The sequence below is a fragment of the Oryza glaberrima genome, chromosome 7, assembly GCF_000147395.1.
Source record: "Oryza glaberrima chromosome 7, OglaRS2, whole genome shotgun sequence".
Taxonomy (NCBI): Eukaryota; Viridiplantae; Streptophyta; class Magnoliopsida; order Poales; family Poaceae; genus Oryza; species Oryza glaberrima.
Window position 1 is genome coordinate 19019787 of NC_068332.1, and position 25946 is coordinate 19045732.

Below are 25946 nucleotides of genomic sequence, written 5' to 3' on the forward strand. Positions count from 1 at the left end.
CACTTGTTGTTTCATACATAGTACTGATATGATTCAACGTGTATCTTTACCATGTTTCACAAAATTTTTAAATGTTTCAGTTGCTGATTTTTTTTATTTCACCATATAAATTAATGTTTTACTTGTTGGTCAGTGACCGATCCATAATTTCCTTCTTCAAACAATTTTTTCTTCTAATTAGAAAATTCCAATCGGACGCCCTATCTTATCTCAAAAAATCAGACGGTCAAATGTTTCAGTTAACCACCGGTGAAACATTAAGTTATACATGGTGAAATAAACAAAATAAATCATTGAAACATTTAAAAAGTGTGTGAAACAGAGTGAAAACACACGTTGAAACATATCGTTGTCGTGTATGAAACATCATGTGTTAATAGATTGAAACATATATTTTTCTTTCATTAAAACATAATCATGTGATATCTTATTTTAAAATTTTAATTACAACAAATACAATGGTGTGATTGGATCGTAGATCGGATAAGTAGTTTAGGGAAAAAATCATTTTGGAGCTCACTAAATACATATATGCATGCATGCATGCAAGGAGTGGAGAAAGAGTATGTGTAAGTAGTTAAATAAATTTTGTGAAACACAGTGAAAACAGATGATGAAACATGTCGCTATCATGTATGAAACATTAAGTTTTAATGGTTTGGAACATATATTTTTTTCTTTTATTGGAATATAATCATGCGATATCTTGTTGTAAAGATTGAATTATAACAAAAATAACGGTGTGATCGAATTGTAAATCAAATAAATAGTTCAGAAGAAAAAAACATTTAAAGTGAGGAAAAGAAAGAAGGGAAACTATATATGTGACAGTAAGAAGAGAGGGCCCGATTTTTCTCTCCAAAGCATTTTCCATACGGTACGCCACCTAAGAAGAACAATGGAGAGCAGGCTCATAAGTCACCACGTAACGAGTCAATAGCTGATCTCAAGGGTAGACATTTTGTATTATCTCATCTCATATATCATATCCATTTATACTAGTAGACTTAATGGTGTATAAACGATTTTATTAGTGAGAACTACTATAGACCGTTGTTTAGTGCGTCTCACAACCGCCCATCCATCCCTCCACACTGTCGACGGCTGTTAAGTACCAAATTCACACCGTCAATATATGTATAAAATGGAAAGCATAAAACATCCAACATAGTGATAGGGTATATTTCTAACAATTTCCATGAGTGTTGATGTATATTTGGACATAGGTGACAAACTACCAAAGTTGAGAGAAAATATACGTGAAGAAGGAGAAGAATCAAACTCATATCCAAACTTATGGAGTCTTGCACCCAAAAAACCAATTAAACACCTTCAAATAGTCCCATCTACCATGGCAATATGGATTAAGGGTCCTAAAATGAGTGTCCAGGCCGAAAACCGGGGCTAATGGAGCTGGCTAGGGCTCGGCCGAACCTTGATAGAGGCCATTGGCCTAGGCCCAAGTTCAGTTCGGCAGATAATGATCTCTCAATGACGGTTGTGACTGTTTCCGGCGCTCTAACCATCAGTTGAAGGGAAACTTGGCACTAGGAGGATAAAGATACTCATTGGATGCTTGGAAGAAACTCTATCCTCCCAAGTCACTTCCACCATATAAATACACTTCTCCTCCCTCATTCTCACACACACCAAAGCATGAGCTGAATTATAAGAGGTTCTATTGTACTTTATTGTATACTAGAAGTAGGGAGAGAGTAGAGTAGAAGAAGTCAGAGGAATTCTAGAGTTGGTGGTAATCCTCTCTCATTTCTTATACTTTGTTAATTACTCTGCTTTAGTAGAATTATCATTCTGAGTAACTAAGATTTGAGTAAATTACACTAGTGGTCCTTAAACTTATAACGAAGTTTCACTTAGGTTCACAAACTTGCAAAACGTGCATCGAGATCCTTAAACTTGGTTTAATGTATCATCCCGGTCCAAAGCCTGGTTTGACCGTGGTCTTACCTATGTGGCATGCCACGTGGACGATGACATGGCTAAATTTTCTTTTTTTTTTCCTTTTTTTCTCCCCATCTTTTCTCTCCTTCCTTACCTCGCGTGGTGGACGAGGTTTCCGGCGACGGTCAGTGTGCGTGCTCAAGCGCCGGCTGGAGGAGAGGAGTGGCGCGTGTTCGCGGGCAGCAGACGGCGATGAGAGGGGCGGCACGCATGCTCGGGCGCCGGCCGGTGGGAGGAGAAGAGCAGTGCGCTTGCGCGGGCGGCGGCCGGCGAGGAGAGGAGCGGCGCGCGAGTGCGGGCGCTGGCTGGCGGGAGGAGAGGAGTCGTGGGCGGAGGCCGAGGGGGGAGGAGAGGGAGAGGCGGCTGCCGCCTGTGGCTCCTCTCCTCCCGCTGCGGCGACATGCAACTTCTCCCTCTACTTCCTCTCCCTCCGCCGCCCAAGACGACGACGATGGTGAGGAGCGGGTGGCGCGGCCTTGCAACCGGCACCGGAGGGGGCGAAGAGGGGGGCAGCGTACTTCGTTGGGCGGCGGCGTGTCATTCATGCGGAAGCGGCCGAGGCGCGCGCGGGGGGAGATATCGCCGGCCGCGCCTAGGGGAGGGGTCGCCGACCGCTGCCGCGCATGCAGGAGGAGGCGTCGGTGAGCTCAACGCGAGCGGGGCGAGTGCGAGCTCATTGGCGGCAGCGAGCTTGATGGCAACAACGGGGCGGCAAGGCCCGACGATGAGCTCCGCGAAAGAGGAGGCGAGCTCGTCGAACTTGAGCAGTTGCCGTAGCCGTTTGCCGCACGCGCCTGCGGCCGGCCGAAGCAGGGCCCTTCCCCTTCCTCTCCTCCTTCTCCTTCCTATCGACGACGTCGCTGCCACCGTTGGCCTCCCCGCCCCCTCGCCAGCCTCGCTGGGGCAGAAGGGAGAGGAAGGAGGCAAAGTGGAGAAAAAAAGGGAGAAGAAGGGAGAAAAAATAAAAAAATTCCATGTCATCGTTCACGTAGCATGCCACGTAGGCAACACCACGGTCAAACGATGCTTTGGACCAGGATGATACATTAAACCAAGTTTAAGGATCTCGATATGCATTTTGCAAGTTCGTGAACTTAAGTGAAACCTCGTTACATGCAAGTTTAAGGACCGCTAGTGTAATTTACTCTTAAGATTTGCTCGTTAAGAATTAACTCTTGGTTAGTTTCTAATTAGCGTGCGGGAACATTTTTCACTATAGTCCAGTAAAATATAGTGATTGCTTTAGTGTTTGACCGGCACTAGAGTAGTTGTTAATTACGTAGACGCGTTGTCTACGTAATTAATTTTCAGCGATTGCTTCGTATCCCATAGTTGGTTTGAGGTGGGTGTAGAGGTGGTGACAGCTCTCAATTATATTAAAGTCTTCCCTTTATACTATTCCCTTTACATAATACACTAAATGTTCACAACATTAGATTCTGAAAAATATCTGCCACAATGTTGTTGTTTTAAAGTTGTAATTGAATATACTCTAAGTGAAGAACTGGAGTTTTTGCGATGAAGGTCAATACATTGGGTGTAATGCCAAATATATAAATACTCCTGACAAATCTATGCCTGAATTAAGTTGAATGAGTTATGGTGATTGACTCTAAAAGTTTATACAAATTAAAAATTAAGTTGAATGAATTACGAATAATGTCTACGGGTGATTGAATCCAAAAGTCTATACAATTCAATAAGTTTATGAGTATATAAAATTATTATTAAACCAAATATACACAAATCCTTTATTGTGCGCACAAATACAGGTATATCTTTGTTTGGATATTCGGTTTTTGAAATATTTTATATTTATATTGTCAAAATATATAATCATGTATTGATGGTTTGATTTACATTAATTATGAAAAATGTACAGTTGCATTAGCACGGGCATATTACTAGTTGTAGTAGAATGTAATTTTTTTCTTTTTCAGTGTAATTTTGTTATAATTGACGTTAAATAATTTAGGTATGATGTTTTCTCCGGTGCTGGCATGTTGCTAGAGATTTGACATTTTCTTAGCATTATGTTGTTTTTAGTGTTTGACAGCCTATGGCATGCTTAATTTGATCTGAGCAATACGTTTCCAACCTGTTGCTTATAAAATCCGAGTGATTTTCTAGAAAAAAAAATCTACCGACTAATATATAGATAGTTCCTACCGTTTTAACAATTCTATTTACAGGCTTACAGCCATAATGCAGGATTCAGGGGTCAGGGCCTCCCCATGCATCAATCCAATATCTAGAAGCACTGTACACTTAACTGGTTTGGCGACTGAACTAAGAATTCAGGATTCATCTCGGCACAAGATCTGTGATTGACATATCATTCGAAGACACCGCTGTTGAATGCGGATTAGAGCTGTCACTGGCACTAACATCCTGGACGCAGAAAGCCGGCCTGGATAGAGAAGGGAGACGAACAGTGTTGCTGCTAAGCATGATGTTTACTGACGAAATCGTCGGCCTGCTTGCAGGTCTTTTCTGAACACACAACAGCCCGATGTGGATGCACTTCAACATCTGCTCGATCGTAGGATGGTTGCCCAAGGATGGATCAATCAGCTCTACAGCATTTCCCCTGGTCCAGTGCCCCCACACCTGCACCAAATTGGTTGGTTTATTCAAGTAATATGTTGAGAAGTTTGGTTAATTATTCATGAACAGACTTAAAGTACTCACATGGTTTAAGAGATCAAGATCTTGTCCGCTATCATATGAGCCACTATTTCTTCTTCCAGTGACGATCTCTAATACCAAAACGCCGAAACTAAATACGTCCAACTTGACTGAATAATGACCACGCATGGCGTATTCAGGTGCCATGTATCCGCTGTTTAAAAAAAAACATTACATTGTAACCTATTATATTTGGTATACCATATTTGATAAATGTTGGCCATGATCATGTTAAAATTCAAACCTAACATATCATACTTACTACTTACTATGTTCCGGCAATTCGATGAGTGATATCTTTTGATTGATCCCCATCAAATATCTTCGCCAAGCCAAAATCAGAAATCTTAGGGTTGTAATCAAAATCTAATAGAATGTTGCTTGCTTTGAGGTCTCGGTGCACTATCTTCAATCGAGAATCTTCGTGAAGGTATTGCAAGCCTTGAGCAATTCCATTTATAATCTTGAACCTTTTGCCCCAATCTAGCTCTGTGTTTTTGTCTATATCTGTCATTCAAACAAGAAAAAACATACTATTAATTGATGTTATCAATTAAGCGTTTTAAAAGAAACTACTCATTAGTTTTATAGTTTTATATTACAAGTCGTTTTAACTTTTTCTCTAGTCAAATTTCTTTAGCTTTGATCAAGTGTATAAAATTTAGTAACATCGACAACACCAAATTAATTTCATTACATGTAGCATTGAATATATTTTGATAATATGTTTGTTTTGGGTCAAAAAATATCGTTATATTATCTACAAATTTTATCAAACTAAAAAATGATTAGTAAAAAAGTTAAAGTGTATGAAATACATGGAGTACTAGAGAGAAAACCGTACCGAAAAGAATGGTATCAAGGCTTTTATTTGACATATATTCATAGACAAGTATTTTCTCTTGCTGTTCCAAGCAAACACCAATAAGCCTGACAAGATTCTTGTGGTAAAGCTTAGCAACTAAAACTAGCTCACTTTTAAGCTCTTCTATTCCTTGTCCGGAACTCTGACAAAGTCTTTTCACAGCTACTTCTTGACCTTCAGGCATGACTCCCTATCCATGTAAACATACTTACTGATCAACAAAAATATAACCGACTGATAAAGTTGCATGTCGTTGTATGATTTGTACCTTGTAAACCATACCGAACCCTCCTCTGCCGATCATTTTAGTTTCAGCAAAATCATCTGTAGCAGCTCGTAGTGTTGATAGATCGAGTAGAAGCGAATCAATACTTTGAATATCGTCTGAACCAATTGATGTTGTTTGGACAAAGATGAAAAGAAAGACTAAGCTTAACAAGAAATATGATTTCACTTATTCAAGAAAAAAAGAGAGAGAAATAAGGGAAATGTGATTTCACTACAAGCTGGGACACATTAAGAATCAAGGTAATGAAATTAAATAAAAATAACATTTAAACAAATCACCATTTCCCTGCCGTCTATAAACTTATCACTTACTTGACATGCTAACATATCATAAATTTAGCTGACTTACAGGGCAGAAACGTCTGTTCTTCTGGTCGTCTCCTCCTCCAACAACAAAAGTATGCTACGACGATGAGCAGCATTGCAGCAATTGTAGGCATAACAATGGCTAGAACTATACCTGTCTTATTCCTCTTTTTCTCTGCAAATAAATACTGTTCGATTCAGATAGTATCTCTGTAGTTAGAACTATGACCAGAACCTGAATGAAAGAAAACCATTTGCCTACAAGTAGCATGTGTATTTTTTCAGGGAATTTTCCACAGATTCTGACAATAAAACTTGACAGAAACGCACAAAGAGCCAGATTGCTAATTGGCACTATATCTTTTTTTTAAAAAAAATAATACTCCATCCATTTCGGATTATAACTTATAAGTTGTTTTGACTGAAATCACTTTACGTTTAACTAAGTTTATAGATAAATATAGTAATATTTAGAACACCAAATTAGTTTCATTAAATCAATATTAAATATTTTGATAATATATTTGTCTTGGGTTAAAAAATATTACTAGTTTTTTTCTAGAAACTTGATCAAACTTAACATAGTTTGACTTTAATCAAAGTCAAAACCGACTTATACTCTAAAGTAGAGGAGTAACTATTTTGTTGACGTACAGAAAACAGGAAATGTGCTCCCAAATGATGAAAATGCATCTCCCATCTCTAACTCTACAAGCAGTCAACGGAGTCACACAAAACCTTTTTGTTCAATTATTTGCATTAATTTATTCAAATGCGCTAAGGCGATTTCACACATGCAAACAAGTAAAAATGGTTTCCATCTGTCGCTCACCTCCTCTTCTGGTCGCCGCCGTCGACGTCGCTGGCGGCGGCGCCTCCACGAACGCCGGAAGATGCAGCAGCGGGCGGCCGGAGAAGAAAGGGAACACCTCGTACCGGAGGTTGCACCACACCCCGAACACCCCACCTCCCGTCCTCCCGCCGCTGTAGAGCTTGGGCAGCTGCACGGTGGTCAGCGTCGTGAGGCAGGCCCGGCAGACGTCCGCCGCCTTGTCCGGCGTGCACTGCGCCAGCGCGTACATCCTGGGGCGGCCGCTGTCGCCGTCGCCGTCGACGCCCTCCTCCTCCGCCGTGCCGTACCGCCTCGACGTGTTCGCCGCCGCGGCGTACTCCGCGGTGGCGTTGGCGAGCATGGCCACGGCCGCGTCGAACGCCGCCACCGCCGCCGGCGCCGGCGCGCTCACGAGGCGGGAGGAGCGCTGGAGCGAGTACGTGGCGACGTAGTAGTCGTCGTCGAGGAGGAAGTTGCGGTTCGAGTAGCGGAGCTGGCAGAGGTCGTGGAAGACGAGCGCGTCCTTGGCGAGCGGGCACACCCGCGGCGCGTCGCGGAGGGCGGCCGCGACGCAGCGCTCGCAGGCGGGGGCGTCGGCGACGTCGCCGCGGCAGAGCGCGTAGCCGTACACCTTGTCCGGGACGTCGCCGGCGGCGCCCGTGGCGTACATGGCCGGAGACGAGGAGGTGTTCCTGGGGAGGGTGGCGGAGAGGCGGTTGACGTTGGCCTGGAACGTGCTGTTCTCCGAGTAGCGGCCGCTCGCGCTGTAGGGGTCGCACAGGTACCACGGTGGAGGTTCGTCTTCACCGGCGGCGAGGTGGACGTGGAGGAGGACGGCGAGGAGGAAGGCTGCGGCGACGCCGGCGAGGTGGTGCGCCGCCGCGGCCGCGGGCATTGTGCTGGCAATGGTAAAGCTGTCACGAGAGGATCGGAGGTTGGCCTACCTGAGAGTTTGACTTGAAACCGCTGGTTCATTTAATTTCTCTAATCATGCGAGCAATCAAACAGTGATGACAGAAATATTGAATTTCGAATCATGCGAGCAATCAAACAGTGACAGAAATATATCTAGAGTCAGCGATGAACTCCCTTGCTTTGAATTAAACTAACCGTAAACCCTAATTCAATGATTGATCGAAGACGAAGAAAATGTCGTTGCCGGTAGCATAATGTCGGAGTACACATCATAGCTAGCTTAGATGTCAACCTACAATATGAAAAATCAACTTAAATCCACTCTAAGAATCATTCTATGTATTTTAGCGATTTATAGTACTGTACTAATCCTGATATTAAACATGTAAAACCATTGACTTCTAAAAGTATGTTTAACCATTCATCTTATTAAAAATCATGTAATTATTATTTAATTTTTTGTAACTTGGTATTTGTTAAACGTATTTTAAGCACCATTTACACTCTTACATAGTATTTGTGAAAGATTGAATAGAATGAATGGTCAAAGATATATTAAAAGTTAACGTCGTCAAAACAACCAGCGCATGTGGTCTATGAATCATACTAATTAATCTCTAACGGAAACGATCCTTGAAAAAGAAAAAAAAAGGACAGAAAAAACATTTAAATTGCCTTGGAAAAACTCATCTCCGAATCGAATGATTGCCAAAATAGCTCTCAACTAAAATCGACCGTCCACCTAGGGCATCTAGTATTACTTATTTTCTGATCTTGAATTTTGCATAGCCGCCGGTCCCGCCAGCCATATACTCCAACGATTAGTTCCTGGTCATCAAATATTTCTAGTAATCAGCGATTAGTCTCTGTTTTTATCTCCTTGATTTTGACATCTCTGAAGTCCTTTCAGCTGCTACATCAAAGGCAATAATTTGTCAATGGTCATCAGATATGGTTGACATGCTCTCTGTCTTTTCTTTTCTTTCTTCTTCTTCTTTTTTTGTTTTGTTTTTTGGCTAGAGATTGCCCGACCATCTTATGCAGCAGACTAGCAGAGTACCACAGCCTTTAAACGCCATGGATGGAAGATGACACAAGTTCTTGTTTACAACGTTTGAACAAATCTCCACACATGCCAAACAATTGTCTGTTGCTACAATATTTTAATAGGATAAAATCCATTGAAGCTGATATAGAAAGGAGCAAAATTCGGTTTTTAATAGGTGCCAAAGTACCAAATGATCCTCTAGAAAGGACGAAAGGAGTAATTTAATTTACACACTAGCGCATATTTTCATATTAATCCATTTTTTAAAAAAATACTAATACTTAATTAATTCTATGCTATTGAGTTACTTCGTGGAATTAGTTCCCAACTCACTCTAACGAAGAATAAGAGAAATAAATAATATTATAAGAAAGAGTCCATGATGGACATTTCTTATTTGAAACGGGATTATAAACTATCGTGACTATATAATACAATATGTCATCTTTAGTTAGTGAAACCATATCATTAGGGATAACAAGAATAAGAGAAATAAATGGACCATAAAGTTTATATATAAATCAATTTATTATAAGAAAAAACTGCAAAATGATTGAGTTTGACTTTGAACCCATGCCTATGCACCGTACTTCGCTTGATAAATGCCATGGACAGGGCGGAACAGGAGTAGGGCAGTTAGAGCTAAAGCTTTACTCCTAACCCTAAATACTCATTAAAATAACACTCCAAATTTTGAAAATTAAAAGAAAAAATAACCTATGATGATTACTTTAATTAAGCTTTAGGGTTGAGAAAATTTTGGCTTCGCCTCTGGTCCTAGGCAATAGAGAATCGGATAGTGAGCTTGGGAGTTTATTCAATATGTTTTCAAATTTATGTTTCCTCGTGTTTACATATGTGAACAAGGGGTGCATAACTTTGACTATAATTTTCCTATACTTTATTAGTGACGTTGCTGACTACTAGAATTGGCCAGCCGGCATCTCAGTCACACTTGCATCCGAGGATGATTTAAACAAGAATGAATATTTGGTAGACTCAAATAGACCCTATTGAAATGTAATCGACGAAATTACCCTCCTTTTAAGTCTCCCTTCGCAGTAAAGTAATTGTGTCTGGTCAACGCACAATTTCGGTCAGTAACTCCCTGGCCCACCACCACTCTTCTTCGGGGGAAAATACGTGGTGGAAACCACATAGATAGTAGAAACTTAGAAACTATTGTTGGATCGAAAAATGGACGTCCGAGATTCGTCCACGTCATCCCGACTAAAAATTTTACTCACAGATTTGCTAATGAGTAAAAATTTTACTGCACGTAATAACGTGGATGAATCTTAAACGTCCATTTAGTCCTTCAAGTTTCACCGAAGGCTCAATTTAGTCCTTCAGGTTTCATTTTGTCCACGTAGGTCCTCTAAGTAATTGTTTTGGCTTAAAATCATCCTTGTACCCACTTAATATGCCATATGGCTATTTTTAGTCGATAATTCTTTTAGAAAATGTCACTTTTGCCCTTAATTTGTATACAACTATACACTGGAAAAAAAACCAAAATGAATAAATACATCCCATTATTTCAACATGTGCATATAAAACTTGAGCTTAATAGCTACCGTATACACTTGCAAGTACATAATTTATTTTTTTACATATATTTCTATGCATTATCTATAAAAAGAATTTATTGCATGTAATTTTGCTCTTATATATGTGAATGAGGAGGTATAAGTGTCATTTATCAAGAGAGTTATTAGTTATGTGGCTTCAAGGATAAGTTTGAATTAAAATAAAAACTTGAAGGACTAATATGGACAAATTGAAACATTAAGGACTAAACTGATCCTTGTATGAAACTTGAAGGACCACTTTAGCTATTCACCATTTTTTAATCCAACGATAGTTTTCAAGTTTCCACTGTATTTATCGTTTCCACCACATATTTTCCTCTTCTTCCGAGTATTTATGGCGTACTTGCAAAGTGGCAATACGGTGGCGTATTTTCCCCCTCCGCCACCGCAACCTCTCTCTCCTCGAGCTAGACCACCATGGCGACGACGGTGGCGACGGCCATGCGACGCCGACGAAATCTCACTCCCTGCGACAGCCGCCTCGCCACCGCAGTCCCCCTGCTCGTGGCGTTCCTCCTCCTCCTCCACGCGCCGCCGCTCGCGGAAGCGCAGCCGCTGCCGTGGCAGATGTGCGACACCGCCGGCGGAAACTACACGGAGGGGAGCACCTACCAGGCCAACGTGCGCGCCCTCGCCAGCGCGCTCCCGGTGAACGCCTCCTCGTCGCGCGCCCTCTTCGCCAAGGGCGCCGCCGGCGCGGCGCCGGACGTGGTGTACGCCATCGCGCTCTGCCGCGGCGACACCAACGCCTCCTCCTGCGCCGCCTGCGTCGCCACCGCCTTCCAGGACGCGCAGCAGCTGTGCGCGTTCAACAAGCGCGCCACCATGTTCGACGACCCCTGCATCCTACGCTACTCCGACCTGGACATCCTCGCCAACGCCACCGACGACCAGGGGAATTTCATCGCCTGGAACTACAACAACGTCAGCGCGGCGAAGGCGGCGGCGTTCGACGCCGCCTCCGGCCGGCTCGTCAACGCCACCGCCGGCTACGCGGCGGCGGACCCGGTCAGGCGGTTCGGCACGGGGGAGGTTGGGTTCGACGACGCGACGTACCCGAGGATCTTCTCGCTGGCGCAGTGCACGCCGGACTTGTCGGAGGCCGACTGCCGGAGCTGCCTCGGGCGCATAATCAGGTGGGTGCCCCAGTATTTCGCCGGGAAGCCCGGCGGCAGGGTGTTCGGCGTGCGGTGCAACTTCCGGTTCGAGTCGTACTCGTTCTTCTCCGGCCGGCCGCTGCTGCAGTTGCCGGGGCCGCCGCCGGCGCCGGCGCCGTCGCCGGCCAACATGACGCCATCATCACCACCGGGGACCATGGAAGGTGAGTTGAGCGTCGCTTTCTTCGTATGCAGTTTTGCTTCCATTTCTTTTGGCATCAATTTTGGGTGCGTAGAGATTCAGTGGCATCGCTTCCAATTCTCATATTTTTCTTTAAAGAAGAGAAATAGTTTTAAACAAAATCAATCAGTAGTAACTGGTTTCAAACTATTCAATGATCCCTATTATAATTTATAAGACCTAAACTTTTTTTTTTCGAAATATTTTAAGACGGAAACTTGAATGTTGTACATAAAACAGTTATTTGCACTTTGCAGTACATGACCAAAACTCCATCCATGTGAATGCTCCATGGATAAAATTATGCTATATTTACATTTTGTTGAAGTTCTCATTTCAGATACTAGTCAATATAACCCAAGTATTCACATGGATTACATTTTGTTTGTACTTATAAAGAACTTAATTTTATTAGTACTTCCAAATTTAAAATTTGTACTTACAAAATTATATGCTGTTATAAGGATTAGTAAATTTTTTTTAGATAATGAAAGGATTAGTAAATATGAAGTTGTACTTGTCTTGTATTCTAAATTTAGTAGTATGTTGCAGAAAAATAAAAGCAAGTTGTAACTGATATGAGGTGATGAACTACTCTTTTTAATCCAAGTCATTATAATTCGTTTCCACCTAGATGATATCCAGATTGTTTTTACATTTCCTCTAATTAACGTGAGAAATTACTTAATACTCACATGCATGATTTGTCTGCAGGAGGAACAAGACATAGAACAGGACGTATCTTGGCCATTACTCTGCCTATTGCTGGAGCAATACTAGCACTCATTGTCCTGACATGCTTTTGTTTTTGGAGAAGGAGAACACCTGCACGGAAGGCCTCACCAATGCCATGTCAGTTGTCCTGCTTTAGGATAGTTTATCTGTAATCTAAGCATCACAGTTAAGATTCGTCGTAGAACGTTTTTTTTTTTTTGAATCCTATGAGAATTGAAGTGTTCTTTCAGTTAAAATTGTTAGGTTTCAAGTTCAAATAGGGCCTTATTACTTAGTCCGGTTAGCCTGGAATGTCCTTTACTAGGTAAAACCTTTTCTTAAGGAAATCTTAATAGGCCAAACTAATTATTTCATTTCTTGAAGTTCATTATCTACTAATTAAACATCCCACGGCATTCAGTTTAACTAAATTCATTGCAAATCTTTCAATAAAAAACTAAATTTATCGCAAAGCAGGCTAATTAGTTTCAATATATATGAGTCGTTGTGCACCTGTTATCTTGCAACAGACTCAACAAACCCGGATGACATTCAGAGCATCGACTCGCTCCTTCTGGACATATCAACGCTACGGGCTGCAACAGACAACTTCGCTGAAAGAAATAAGCTTGGCGAAGGAGGGTTCGGTATCGTTTACAAGGTATGTACCAATCAAATTATACTATCCAACCGTAGCTGCACTTGTGTTCATCTTTTTACTAGCCTATTAAGTCGTGCATTTACACGATCATAATCTCGAAACATGTTAATGTTATTTATAGTAACTAGCTAAAATAAGTGTTGGAACATACTTTGCAAGAAGCGTAGCTATAACAATAACATATATATTCTGATTTGTAATGCAGAGGGTATTTTGAAATTTCCCAGCACTCCTCAACGTAGCAAAGAGATAGGAGGAGTGCCGGAAAATTCCAAAATACCCACTTCCATCCAAGGCTAACATATATTTTATCTATTTTGTCACTTTGTGAATCTGACGGCTAATATTAATCAGATGATGTGGCTCATCTTGGTTGCATTCTTAGATTTGCTTTTCACTAGTAGAGATTTCATGATGAATACATGTCCATAAGTCCATTATTAATACTACCTATACATTTACTTGCACTTGGCTGTGTACACCCTTATAGGTGTAGAAGCCGGGTTTAATATAAATCCATTATCTAAAAATACATTCCCTTGCACAGGGAGTTCTTCGTGAAGGTCGAGAAATAGCAGTAAAAAGGCTCTCACAAAGCTCCAGGCAGGGGATAGAAGAGCTGAAAACTGAGCTAGTTTTAGTTGCAAAACTTCGGCACAAGAACCTTGTGAGCCTTGTTGGTGTTTGCTTGGAAGAAGGCGAGAAACTACTGGTGTACGAGTACATGCCAAATAAGAGCCTCGACACCATTCTTTTCGGTACAGTTCAGTTCTCTCACTGCCCTAACAGTTTGCGAAAATGGAACATTTTTTTTCCATTACATGAAAAATCTGCACGCACAACTACACTATAGATTCTAATGCTGATTTCTTTGCTTGAATGGAAGATTATGAGAAAAGCAAAGATCTTGACTGGGGGAAGAGGCTCAATATTGTAAACGGAGTCGCTCGAGGCTTGCAATATCTCCACGAAGACTCTCAACTGAGGGTAGTTCATCGAGACCTCAAAGCAAGCAACGTGCTGCTGGACTTCGATCACAACCCAAAGATTTCAGACTTTGGGTTAGCAAAGCTGTTTGAGTGGGATCAGACGCAAGACGTCACCAGTCACATTGCTGGAACATAGTAAGTAGACCTGCAATTCCATCGCACGGTAGTATGAAAGTATTACAAGTTCATAATTAACGGTCATCTCCTTATTTTTTTTTCAGCGGATACATGGCACCGGAATACGCCATGCGTGGGCAGTATTCAGTCAAGTCGGACGCGTTCAGCTTTGGTGTTATGATCTTAGAGATTGTCACGGGTAGGAGAAACAGCAGCTTCTGCAACTCGGAGCAATCCGTTGACCTCTTGAGTCTTGTGAGCATCTTTCTCTGCTCCTGATCCTCCTCTCATCACCATGACCTGATCAATCAGACATGATACGAAAACCATCTTCCCAATTGAAACATCATCCTGAAAAATTTGTCCTGGTTATGAACGCATTCAGGTCTGGGAGCACTGGACAAATGGGACGATCGAGGAGCTGCTGGATCCGGCGATAGGCTGCCGTGCAGTGAACGATCTGCTGAAGCTGATCAACATCGGGCTGCTCTGCGTCCAGGACAACCCGGCGGACAGGCCGGCGATGTCGGCGGTGAACGTGATGCTCAGCAGCGACACGGTCTCCCTCCAGGCCCCGTCGAGGCCAACGTTCTCCATCCAGGAGATGGACGGCGCCGACACGGATCTCTACGAGTCGGGAGCGTACTCCCGGAGTGCGTTTCAGCCCACCGGCGACGGCAACACGAGAGCAGCGGCGGCGTCGTCGCCGAATGAGTTGTCGCTCTCGGAGCTGGAACCAAGATGAGCGTTTCGAATTTGGAGCGATTTGTGCGGATGACCGCGGGGTTTTTCTTCCATAACGAAAGAATCAACACGTGTGGCCTCTGCACTTGTTTGTCGATAATAATAAATAAATAAATGTCCTGGTTGATGGTTAGTTGGAACTCTGCATATAGTTGCAAGATTGTTTTTTAGACGGGTCACTGGGGTAAAATGTCCTTCTAAATATATTACGTCAAACGGTTTTACACAAGACAAAGCTTCAAACTACGCAAACGTAGAAACCCTGGAGAATAAGAGAAAAAACATAGGAAAAACAGGGAAGAGAAACACGACAGGAACACAACCACCCCCCCTAGGGCAGTTGAGCCAACCTAACAAGACTAAGAGAGAGAGGGGGGGTGCCTGATGTTTTTCACTAACAAGATCACAGAACCAAACTCCTAATCTAAGCTAAAGCCAATTCCTAACTTGACAACATCTACTCTACACTGCCCGAAAAAAAAATCTACTCTACACGCAACCTTCAAGCACCAGGAATTGCGAATTGCCGGAAGGCCATTCTCATCTGTAGACAAATTACTCCATCCATCTCGTATTATGGCATTAACAATAGTGCACTTGACATATTACTAAACCTATCTTGATCCTGCAACACTATCTCACGTGGCTCGATCTTTTAGTGAAGGCATAACTACCCCATACAATCGCTACAAAGTATTGTCTCTAAGAAACTGGGGCCTAGGCTCAATATAAAGTGAGACCTTATATATAAGAGTTTTTTTAAAAGTACAGCATATTAGGGCGGTACTAAATCGTAGCCATCGAATGGATCAGATCCAACGGCTGTCATCCGTCGGTACCGCCAGGTGCTTGGGATGGTACTGCATCATGGTAGAGAGGTGGAAGGGTAAGATCGTCTTTTCGCGTAGCAACCAACCGTGGATTGACAGGAGCCGCCGTCGCTCTGGCCTATCCTCACCGCCCTCCCCTCATCTCTGCTCGGCGCCATCACCCCCCGCAGGCAGGCAGGCAGGCAGGCCAGTAGCCGGAGCCGTGGGAGCCGCCTCGCCGGGGATTGAGGTTTCGCCGGCGGTGGCACGAGGAGGGCTGAGCTATCTCCCGGATGCGGTGACTAGAGTGCTATTGAGGGGATCGATTGAAGAAGCCACTGCCGAGGTGGTAGTGGCTCGAAGAACCCCCACAGCGATGCTTAGCAGCTCGACAAAGTTCCTCAGTGACGGCACTGCTCCAGAGGTGACTCGAGCTGAGGACGATGGTCCAAGTACTGTTGCTGATATATGCAGCTAATCCCACCGATTCCCCTCAGTCTCCTTCAAATATGCCCGTCAAATCCACGCAAGAACACTAGTTATTCAATCTGCGTTAGGAATGGCCTGCACTGAATGGTAGGTGCCGGGATCACTCTAATTCCTTTCTCTAAACTGCTGCCACAAATAATATGTTCTCTTAAATCACATGTGTAGCAGTGATGAATAATTCCCTTAAAATTACTCGATGAGATCTTTAACAGGAGACATGGATACATATGTATGATTTGAATGTCGTTGATTGTACACCTAGCGTATCAAATTGAATGGTCTGTTGTCTCAGGCTCTCAGCCTGACTTTGCGCTGCGCCGCACACAAATTAGCTCGACGAATCTGGCGATGAGAATCAGATGCGACAAACGAAGAAAAACAAAGTTGCCGTTGTACGGTGGAAGAAGAAGGGGGCGGCGCCGGGCGCCGGCGCCGCTGTTAGGCGGCCTTGAGCTGGACAAAGAATCGCCAGAGGACGGCAACGTCTAGGTACAGCACAGCAGGACGGCGGAGAGCTGGAGAGAGGTCACGCGGTTGATGAAAGGTTGCGAAACGTCATCACGCGTCAGGGACTCAGGGCCACGGAAGGCCAGGTCTAATTCCAATCGTGTCCTTACTGATTCAACGGCTGGATTTTGATTAGTACCTAGCGGTACTGGTACATAGAGGTACCATTTGCTGGACCGTAAAAACTCTCTATATATAATGTCGACGACGTACTAGAGCTATGCTAAAAATACTCACCTAACTACTTGAAGTGAAGACCTGGCTAAATATAAGAAAAAAATTTATGCACTGATTCAGTTTTCTTACTAAGTGAAATAGAGGAATCCTTATTGCTTGGAACACACATTCACAATGTTGTTATTTTAAAGAGCATCTTTACGGTCCAGTGGTCGGTACCAAAATCCTGGCCGTTGGTTCTGGTTCGATCCAACGGCTGGTAGAGTTTGGTACCGCAAGGTACCAATTCTGTTCCTGGTGCAGTACCTCGTGGAGAACAGAGGTGGAAGGGCAAAACTGTAATTTCGTGTGCAATGAATGGAAGGAATGGACAGGAACCCTAGAATTCCTCTTCTGCGCCGCCACCATGTTTCTCTTCCGATCCACTGCCGCCATGTCCCTTTTCCACGCCGCCACCGTGTTCCTCTTCCACCCCGCCGCCGCCGTGTTCATCTTCTGCCCCGTCGCTGCCGTGTTTCTCCTTCAGTGTCGTGAGATCGGCCTCCGCACAGTCGGCGACAACGGAGGCAGAGTATGTGGTTGCGGCGGCCGAGAAGCCGCTCCAGTGGCGGCAGAGTAGAGGAGGACTAGCTGGTGCCAGAGTAGGCTGTGGGTGAGGCGCGATGAAGGAGGAGGCGGTGCACACGTGCGTGGGGAACAAAGACTGCGGCGTGTGCGGAAGGATAGTCATCGATCGAGCGCACCCTAGCTCATTTTCTCTCCCGATCCTACCCTTCCTGGATTCAATGGTTGGATGAATTTCCGTATCGACCGGTACCAATACCGCTTGATACATTCTGCTGGACGATAAAAAATCTCTATTTTAAAAGTAGAGTGAAGAGATTCTAAATATACCATAACACATTGGCATAGATTGAAACATACAAGTTTTTCTTGAAGGCCCTAATATCTAAGGGCCCAAATGGTCGTTTATCTTGCACATCTCGAGGGATGGATCATATACATGTATTCGACACAAACTTTAACATGCAACATTCCATATACAGGTGTAATTATTCTATTTGCCGTAATCGACATGGATGGTGTAGCTATAATATGCAGGTGGGAACAATCTTGCAACCATCATGCGAGTTACAACTAGTACCAAACAGAGTTACATACCGCACAACCACTATGACACTTCCTTTTATCTATTCATTTATTATAGACAAACGAGTGCAGAGGCCATGAGTTGATTCTTCAGTTACTGAAGAAGATCATGCAGTCATCTACTCATCTGCACAAATCGCTCCAACAAACGCTCATCTTGGCTCCAGCTCCGTGAGCGACACCTCATTCGGCGACGCCACTGATCTCGTCTTGCTGTCGCCGGTGGACCGAAACGCGCTCGAGCAGAGGTCCGTGTCGGCGGCGCTGTCCGTCTCCTGGATGCAGAACGTTGGCCTCGACGGGGCCTGGACAGAGAACGTCTCGCTGCTGAGCATCACGCTCACCGCCGACATCGTCGGCCTGTCCGCCGGGTTGTCCTGGACGCAGAGAAGCCCGATGTTGATCAGCTTCAGCAGATCGTCAGCTGAACGGCCACGCATCGCCGGATCCAGCAACTCCTCGATCGTCCCCGTTGTCCAGTGCTCCCACACCTGCAAGCATAATCTCAGGATAAATTTGTCAGGATGATGTTTTAATTATAAGATGGTTTTCGTGATTGATCAGGTCATGGTGATGATGGTGAGGAGCAGAGATTAGTGATGCTCACAAGACTCAAGAGGTCAATGGATTGCTCCGAGTTGGAGAAGCTGCTGTTTCTCCTTCCCGTGACAATCTCTAAGATCATAACACCGAAACTGAACGCGTCGGACTTGACTGAATACTGCCCACGCATGGCGTACTCCGGCGCCATGTATCCGCTGAAAATAATAGGAGATGATCTTGTAATGAACCTGTACTACGTTCATATAATGCCGTGCCATGGAATTTCAAGGGATATATATACTTACTATGTTCCAGCAATGTGACTGGTGACGTCTTGCGTTTGATCCCACTCAAACAGTTTCGCTAACCCAAAGTCCGAGATCTTTGGGTTGTGATCGAAGTCCAGCAGCACGTTGCTTGCTTTGAGGTCCCGATGAACTACCCTCAGTTGAGAATCTTCGTGGAGATATTGCAAGCCTCGAGCGACTCCGCTTACAATCTTGAGCCTCTTCCCCCAGTCAAGATCTTTGCTTTTCTCATAATCTTCCATTCAAACAAAGGAAATCAGCATCAAGTCCTATAGTGTAGTGGTATATATGTATGCATGTCTGTGTCTTTCATGTAATGAAAAAGAAGAATGCTTCAATTTCGCAAAGGCAGTGAGGGAACTGTACCGAAAAGAATGGTGTCGAGGCTCTTATTCGGCATGTATTCGTACACCAGTAGTTTCTCATCTCCTTCCAAGCAAACACCAACAAGGCTCACAAGGTTCTTGTGCCGAAGTTTTGCAACTAAAACTAGCTCAGTTTTCAGCTCTTCTATCCCTTGTCTTGAACTTTGTGAGAGCCTTTTCACTGCTATTTCTTGACCTTCAGAAAGAACTCCCTGTGTACAGATGAATATATAGATAAACTTGTTAGTAATGAACACGAATGTATTCACTTTCTAATAAAAAGATGAACAAGGGTTACATATGATTTGATTTGTACCTTGTAAACGGCACCGAACCCTCCTTCGCCTAGCTTATTTCTGTCAGCGAAGTTGTCTGTTGCAGCCCGTAGCGTTGCTAGGTCCAGAAGGAGCGAGTCGATGCTTTGAATATCATCCGGATTAGTTGAGACTGTAGCAAGATAACAGGTGAACGATGACTCATATTGCAAAGCTAGCTTGCTTTGCAACGAATTTAGTTAAACTAAATGCCATCGATTGTTTAACTTTAGTACATTACGAACTTCGCTAAATGAAATAATCAACTTTACCTAATAAGATTTTCTCTAAAAAAATGTTTTATCAAGTAAAGGGCCATTTCCCCTACCTCCAAGGGTAACCAGACCAAGTAAGGCCATACGGCTATGTTCGGCAGCTTGGGTACAATTTTTTTTTAGCAACTTTCGTATAGAAATTTTTTGTAAAACGAGAGGTGAGAGTTGGGAACTAGGGGCAACGAACAAAGAGCATAGTGATTTTAACTGAAAAGAACACTTAAGTTCTCACAGGATTTGGAAAAAGAACACATTCTAGGAGCTAAGGGACCTAACTGTATTGCAGGTTACATGTACAATATCCTGAAGCAAGAGGACTTACATGGAAGTGATGAGGCCTTATTTGCTGGTGTTCGCTTTCTCCGGAAACAAAAGCATGTCAAGGCAATGAAGGCTAATGCTGCTCCAGCAATAGGCAGAGTAATGGCCAAGATCCGTCCTGTTCTATGTCTTGTTCTTCCTGCAAACAAATCATGCGTATAATTATTAGGTAGTCTTAGTAAAATCTGGCTATCATCTAGGTGGAAATGAATTATAATAACTTAGATTATAAAAAGTAATCCATGACTCCATGTCAGTTTTGTTCCTTAATTATTTATTTTGATTTTGATAATCGAATTAATGAGATACTAATTAAATTTACTCCATCCATTTCATATTATAAGACTTTCTAGCATTATCCACATTTATATAGATGTTAATGAATCTAAACACATGTATATGTCTTGATTCATTAACATATATATGAATGTAGGCAATACTAGAAAGTCTTATAATATGAAACGGAGGAAGTAGAATACAAGACATGTACAACTTTAATTTACTAATCCATATGGCCGCATGTACAGTTTTGTAAGTACCAGTTTTAAATTTGAAAGTATTAATAAAATTAAATTATTTATAAGTGAAATAAGCATATATAAACAAAGTACTCTGAACACACGGGTTATTGGCTAGTATCTAAAATGAGAACTTCAACAAAATGTAAATTTATCCATGGATGGTGTTTTAGTCATGGACCACAGCAAAGTGCAAATAACTTTTTTGTCTACACTGTAAAAGTTTTTTCTTATCTTCTCTCTTTCACATTATATATAGGTGTTGAATATAGACGAGAGGTGAAGAGACCAAAACATCCTAAAACGTGAATGGAGGAAGCACAGTATTTCAAAAAAAAGGTTTTTTTCTTCTATAATAGTGATCATTGAATTAGTTTGAAACCAGTTAGTACTAAGATTGGTTATGTTTAATGTTTCTCTTTCTTTTTAAAAGAATGTAGTAAACATTTTTCTCGGTTATACGGAAGACGCAAACACACCATCACGCACACCACATTGACTCACACACTCATCAGTGTGTCTCCTAACACATGTTTTAAGAAACGGGAATCAGCGAGACATCCCTAACCCCATAGAATTCCTATTAAAAACGCACTCGCGTGTACATGGTATTTGTGGGCACCAAGATGTAAACCCCTGCAACTGAACCATTGCACCATCGGGGCTTAATAAAACGAATCTTAAAGTAGTCATTGTGTTTAGATACATAAGGCATGTTTGGTAGGGCTCTAAATCTAATACTGAGCTGGACTTGTGAAGCTGAGCCCTACCCTTGCTATCTATTTTGTGAAGCTAATCCACCTACTATACTCTTAAAAAACTGAGGATTAGTAGTGTTTGGTTTATCTCTAACTCCATCAAACAATGATCAAGTAACTAAAGCCTGGTCAAACAGATCCATACTATAATGCAGAACTTCCAATCGAAGTCTAACTTCCATCTTCAATTGCCCAACAACCTTACACCACCTATATATGGCAAATTGGCTACTCGATCTGGCTTGGCCTAGGCACAACTAGGCCTGGGCCCAAGAGCATTCAGGCCAGCACGACCCGACCTACATGCCGGGCTAGGTTGGGCCCGCCCACAGGTTGCACCAACGGCTCAATAAGGCCCGGGCTGGTCCGGAGGCACGGAAGCCCATTGTGCTCCTCCTTAGAATAAGTCTATTTTGCATCCTTTATCTCTTTGGGCAATACCTTATATAACTAAATAAGTCTATTTTGCCTCCCTGATCATTGGACCGTACTGTGCCGAGGCAAAGGCCCAAGCACGACCCCACAGTCAGGCCAGCCGTATAGATCCGACACCAGTCAGGTCGTTCCATACCTAGGCCGAGCCAAAACCCCGTGCCGTAGGCCGGGCCGACGGGCCTGGGCCTTTTGGCCATCTGTACCCTCCTGTGGATCATCGCGTTTGTGACATCAACTGTCTCTACCGCCCCCGTAGCACAGATAGCCGCCTGAGCCACCTACCCCTGCCTCATAGCCAAACTTGAAAAGTAGTCCTCGATCTTGACCAATCTCACCTTTTTGGCTTCTTCCCCAACCTTCCGCTTTATTAGCAGTTGAGTACTGTATGTTCAAGAAAATCTGCTTTTATCTTGGTCATGATATATAGGTCGTGTTTAGTTCACCCTTAACTTTTAACTTTTCATCACATCACATCTAAAACTTTCCTACACACGTAAACTTCTAACTTTTTTCAGGAAACACAGCTAATGACAAATATCAGAAGCAGGACCTCAGCGATTCCACGAGGTTTTCCGGTTGGTCTTCCCCACCTCACCGGAGATAAACGAGGAGAAGCAGGAATTTTGCCGGCGATTTGATGGTGAGTTGGAGGCGATTCCACTGAATGTCTAACCCAAAATTGATGCGCCTCGTGCTCAGCTATTCCGTTATAAAATTGAAAGCAAAACTGGAAAAAGAAAAGCGATCATGTGTGGTTTCTGTTTCGGCAACTCACCTTCACTGGTCACCGGTGGCGTCATGTTAGCCGGCGGCGGCGAGGGCCCCGACAGCTGCAGCAGCGGCCGGCCGGAGAAGAACGAGTACGCCTCGAACCGGAAGTTGCACCGAACGCCGAAGACCCTGCCTCCGGGCTTCCCGACGAAGTACTTGGGCGTCATCCTCCTGATTATGTCGCCGAGGCAGCTCCGGCAGTCGGCCTCCGACATGTCCGGCGTGCACTGCGCCAGCGAGAAGATCCTCGGGTACGTCGCGTCGTCGAACCCAACCTCCCCCGTGCCGAACCGCCTCACCGGGTCCGCCGCTGCGTAGTCGGCCGTGGCGTTGACGAGCCCGCCGGAGGCGGCGTCGTACGCCGCCACCTTCGCCGCGCTGACGTTGTTGTAGTTCCAGGCGACGAACATGCCCCGGTTATCGGTGACGTTGGCGAGGATGTCCTGGTCGGAGTATCGGAGGATGCAGGGGTCGTTGAACAGGGTGGCGCGCCTGTTGAACGCGCAGAGCTGCTGCGCGGTGTCGAAGGCGGTGGCGACGCAGGCGGCGCAGGAGGAGGCGTTGGTGTCGCCGCGGCAGAGCGCGATGGCGTACACCTTGTCCGGCGCCGTGCCGGCGGCGCCCTCGGCGAAGAGGGCCCGGGAAGACGACGCGTTCGCGGGGAGGGCGCTGGCGAGCGCACGCACGTTCGCCTGGTAGGCGCTCCCCTCCGTGTAGTTGCCGGCGGTGGCGTTGCACAGCTGCCACGGCAGCGGCTGTGCTCCAGCGAGCGGAGGCGCGTGGAGGAACGCCACGAGCAGGGCAACTGCGGCGAGGTTGTAGCAGAGAGAAAGAGAGAGAGCAAGATGTCGCCGGCGTCGCATGGCCGTCGCCCCCGCCGTCGCCATGGTGGCCTTGCTCGAGGAGAGGTCGCAGTTTCAGAGGAAATAGAAGAGCGGTGGGGATAGGGAGTTGACTGACTAGAATTGTGTGTTGACTAGAGAGAGACACGTGCCCGTCAGCCAGCAATACTCTCTTGAGAGAGTAGTAATTTTTTTTAGTTAATTTCACTCTGGGCCATGTTTTATTGCCAAAGTTTCACTTTGGACCACCCTTTATCTAATCTTTTCACTTTGGACTAGGTAACTTTATCTTTGTTGCACAATAGACCACCCCAAAACACATTTTCATTTCTTTGATGACTTCAAGCAAATTGTTAACGACATGCCAGCAAACTTTCATACTTATATACATGACATACTTTTGTTGAAAGAGACGCTAGACATCACAAGCGAAAAGAGTTAAGGTAGTCCATTGTGAAACAAAGGTAAAGTTACCTAGTCCAAAGTGAAAAGATTACGTACAGGGTGGTTCAAAGTGAAACTTTGGTAATAAAACATGGCCCAAAGTGCAATTCACTCTAATTTTTTTAGAGTGAATCCCACTTTGGACTAGGTTTAGTTACCTATGTTGCAAATTAGACCAGGCATTAGTAAGCCTTTTCACATAGAACTAGGTATTGTTACCAATTTTGCACCTTGTACCGGTGGCCCACATGTCGGTGGATCTTTCTCCTTCTTCCTCCTCAAAACTCCCTGAGCTCAACTATATCCAATTCGGTGAGCTTGTCTCTTCAGCCAGTAGCAGCAAATAGCTGCCGGCCAATTAGCCCTCTCAGGCCCGCTCCAACTTCTGTTACACGGCCGGCTGCAGCCTACAGAAGTGCCAGGGAGCGCACAAGACGAAGAACAACGTGATTGAATAATCAAATCAACGCGTGCACATGGCCTGAGAATGGTGCAAGAGCACAACCACTGCATTGTCAGCTCTCCTCCAATTGTCTTGGACTTAATTATTTCCTTCAAATCGCAAATCGGGAGCATCGCAACCCTCGGCAGAGGTCGAGCGTGGCTGCAGTGCCAATAGAGTTTGAGCGTGCTTAGTCTTCTTATCCAGTCTCCCCTCTCTCACCTCAAGTATGTCTAGATCATCTAGAATAAATGGAGACGAGGCAGGATAGTGGATCATGTGTGCGTCGGCAGGAGTCAATTGAGAACAGCGGCAGCGGAAGAATTGGCCCAATCCCCAAAGTGAAACATTAATGTAAACTTCCCTGATCCAAAGTGAAAACTTAATCCTATCCCTAGTCCAAGTTACAACTTAGATAAAAAGTAGTGGTCCAATATAAAATTTACTCTTTTTTTTAACATAGAACAAACACATGGACCCACAGTGCACGTACATCCATCCATATGAACACACGCACAACTTATTTTTACTGAGTATCTTCATAACACCGAGCTAATATATCTTGAGATTTATCACGACCGTCTCACTATCGACGATTACATCGTCTACCACTGAAATAATAATTAGCCGTAAATACGAGCACCGCTATTAAATCTAGGAGGTGCTCATGAGACTCTCTTAAGAGAGTAATTTGGTCCATGAAATTTTGATATGTTTATTTTGAGTCTCACAAATATTAATTCTTTTTTAAAAGAAAAGGTATTAATTCTGGTTTAAGATCACCCTAGGATGAAACTGAGATGTCACCTGACCAATTCTAGTCAACACTCCATTAATGAATATAGGTCTCTTGTATTTGTATCCCTTATTCATTAACGGAAGCAAAAGGAAACAATATTTTGAAAAACTGAATAAACCTGATCCCCGTTGCCCAGGGCATTAATTGACCAGGTGATAAGGTCACACGTATTATTCTTCATTTCTCCTTTCAATAATTGATGCGAATAAGGGGCAAAAATAACTAGAGTAAATTTCAGAAAACTACAACTTTGGTGACAAAACTATCAGTTTGCTGCAACATTAGCGACATGTTTCAGTTTGCTACAACAATAACGTAGGAAAATATCACAAAACTGCAACTTTTACGTTATATGCTGCTACGGATGTCACCTACTGTAGCAGCATATAACATAAAAGTTACAGTTTTGTGATACTTTCCCACGCTATTATTGCAGCAAACTGAAACATGTCGCTAATGTTACAGCAAACTGATAGTTTTTTTTCGCGGGGAATAGCAAACTGATAGTTTTGTTACCAAAGTTGCAGTTTTTCTGAAATTTACTCTAATAACTAACCATGATTCGTGAGGTGGCACAAGCGAAATTAGATGTATTCGAAAAGGATAAATTTATATATTGAA

General features: G+C 43.8%; 3 protein-coding genes across 3 annotated transcripts; 1 reads left to right on the forward strand and 2 right to left on the reverse strand.

The window, feature by feature from the left end:
• Positions 1–4205: 4205 nt before the first annotated feature.
• Positions 4206–7836, reverse strand: LOC127780285 (cysteine-rich receptor-like protein kinase 6). Its single transcript, XM_052307202.1, has 7 exons — positions 6942–7836; positions 6150–6284; positions 5784–5905; positions 5495–5705; positions 4920–5157; positions 4654–4804; positions 4206–4572 (listed from the first exon to the last, which is right to left on the reverse strand). Exons 1-7 carry the CDS (start codon positions 7834–7836, stop codon positions 4267–4269), a joined length of 2058 nt encoding a protein of 685 aa, XP_052163162.1. The 3' UTR covers positions 4206–4266.
• A 3047-nt stretch (positions 7837–10883) lies between these two features.
• Positions 10884–15149, forward strand: LOC127779336 (cysteine-rich receptor-like protein kinase 10). The gene is made up of 7 exons (XM_052306068.1): positions 10884–11817; positions 12549–12686; positions 13079–13209; positions 13757–13967; positions 14096–14333; positions 14420–14570; positions 14701–15149. Exons 1-7 carry the CDS (start codon positions 10914–10916, stop codon positions 15058–15060), a joined length of 2133 nt encoding a protein of 710 aa, XP_052162028.1. The 5' UTR covers positions 10884–10913; the 3' UTR covers positions 15061–15149.
• A 2803-nt stretch (positions 15150–17952) lies between these two features.
• LOC127779339 (cysteine-rich receptor-like protein kinase 10) lies at positions 17953–23728 on the reverse strand. Its single transcript, XM_052306072.1, has 7 exons — positions 22803–23728; positions 20318–20455; positions 19723–19853; positions 19408–19618; positions 19039–19276; positions 18798–18948; positions 17953–18681 (listed from the first exon to the last, which is right to left on the reverse strand). Exons 1-7 carry the CDS (start codon positions 23683–23685, stop codon positions 18343–18345), a joined length of 2091 nt encoding a protein of 696 aa, XP_052162032.1. The 5' UTR covers positions 23686–23728; the 3' UTR covers positions 17953–18342.
• Between the last annotated feature and the right edge of the window lie 2218 nt (positions 23729–25946).

Bases quoted from the DNA above. Each gene is read 5' to 3' on its own strand.
- LOC127780285 (XM_052307202.1), bottom strand. From the start codon at position 7,836: ATGCCCGCGGCCGCGGCGGCGCACCACCTCGCCGGCGTCGCCGCAGCC. The intron at 5,906-6,149 runs AGTCAGCTAAAT...CAACATCAATTG, and splicing joins ACAGACGTTTCTGCCCTGTA to GTTCAGACGATATTCAAAGT. The intron at 4,805-4,919 runs GTAAGTAGTAAG...TTTTTTAAACAG, and splicing joins CATCGAATTGCCGGAACATA to CGGATACATGGCACCTGAAT.
- LOC127779336 (XM_052306068.1), top strand. From the start codon at position 10,914: ATGGCGACGACGGTGGCGACGGCCATGCGACGCCGACGAAATCTCACT. The intron at 14,334-14,419 runs GTAAGTAGACCT...TTTTTTTTTCAG, and splicing joins AGTCACATTGCTGGAACATA to CGGATACATGGCACCGGAAT. The intron at 14,571-14,700 runs GTGAGCATCTTT...GAACGCATTCAG, and splicing joins CCGTTGACCTCTTGAGTCTT to GTCTGGGAGCACTGGACAAA.
- LOC127779339 (XM_052306072.1), bottom strand. From the start codon at position 23,685: ATGGCGACGGCGGGGGCGACGGCCATGCGACGCCGGCGACATCTTGCT. The intron at 19,619-19,722 runs GTACAAATCAAA...ATCTGTACACAG, and splicing joins GGTTCGGTGCCGTTTACAAG to GGAGTTCTTTCTGAAGGTCA. The intron at 19,277-19,407 runs GTACAGTTCCCT...TTTGAATGGAAG, and splicing joins CCTCGACACCATTCTTTTCG to ATTATGAGAAAAGCAAAGAT.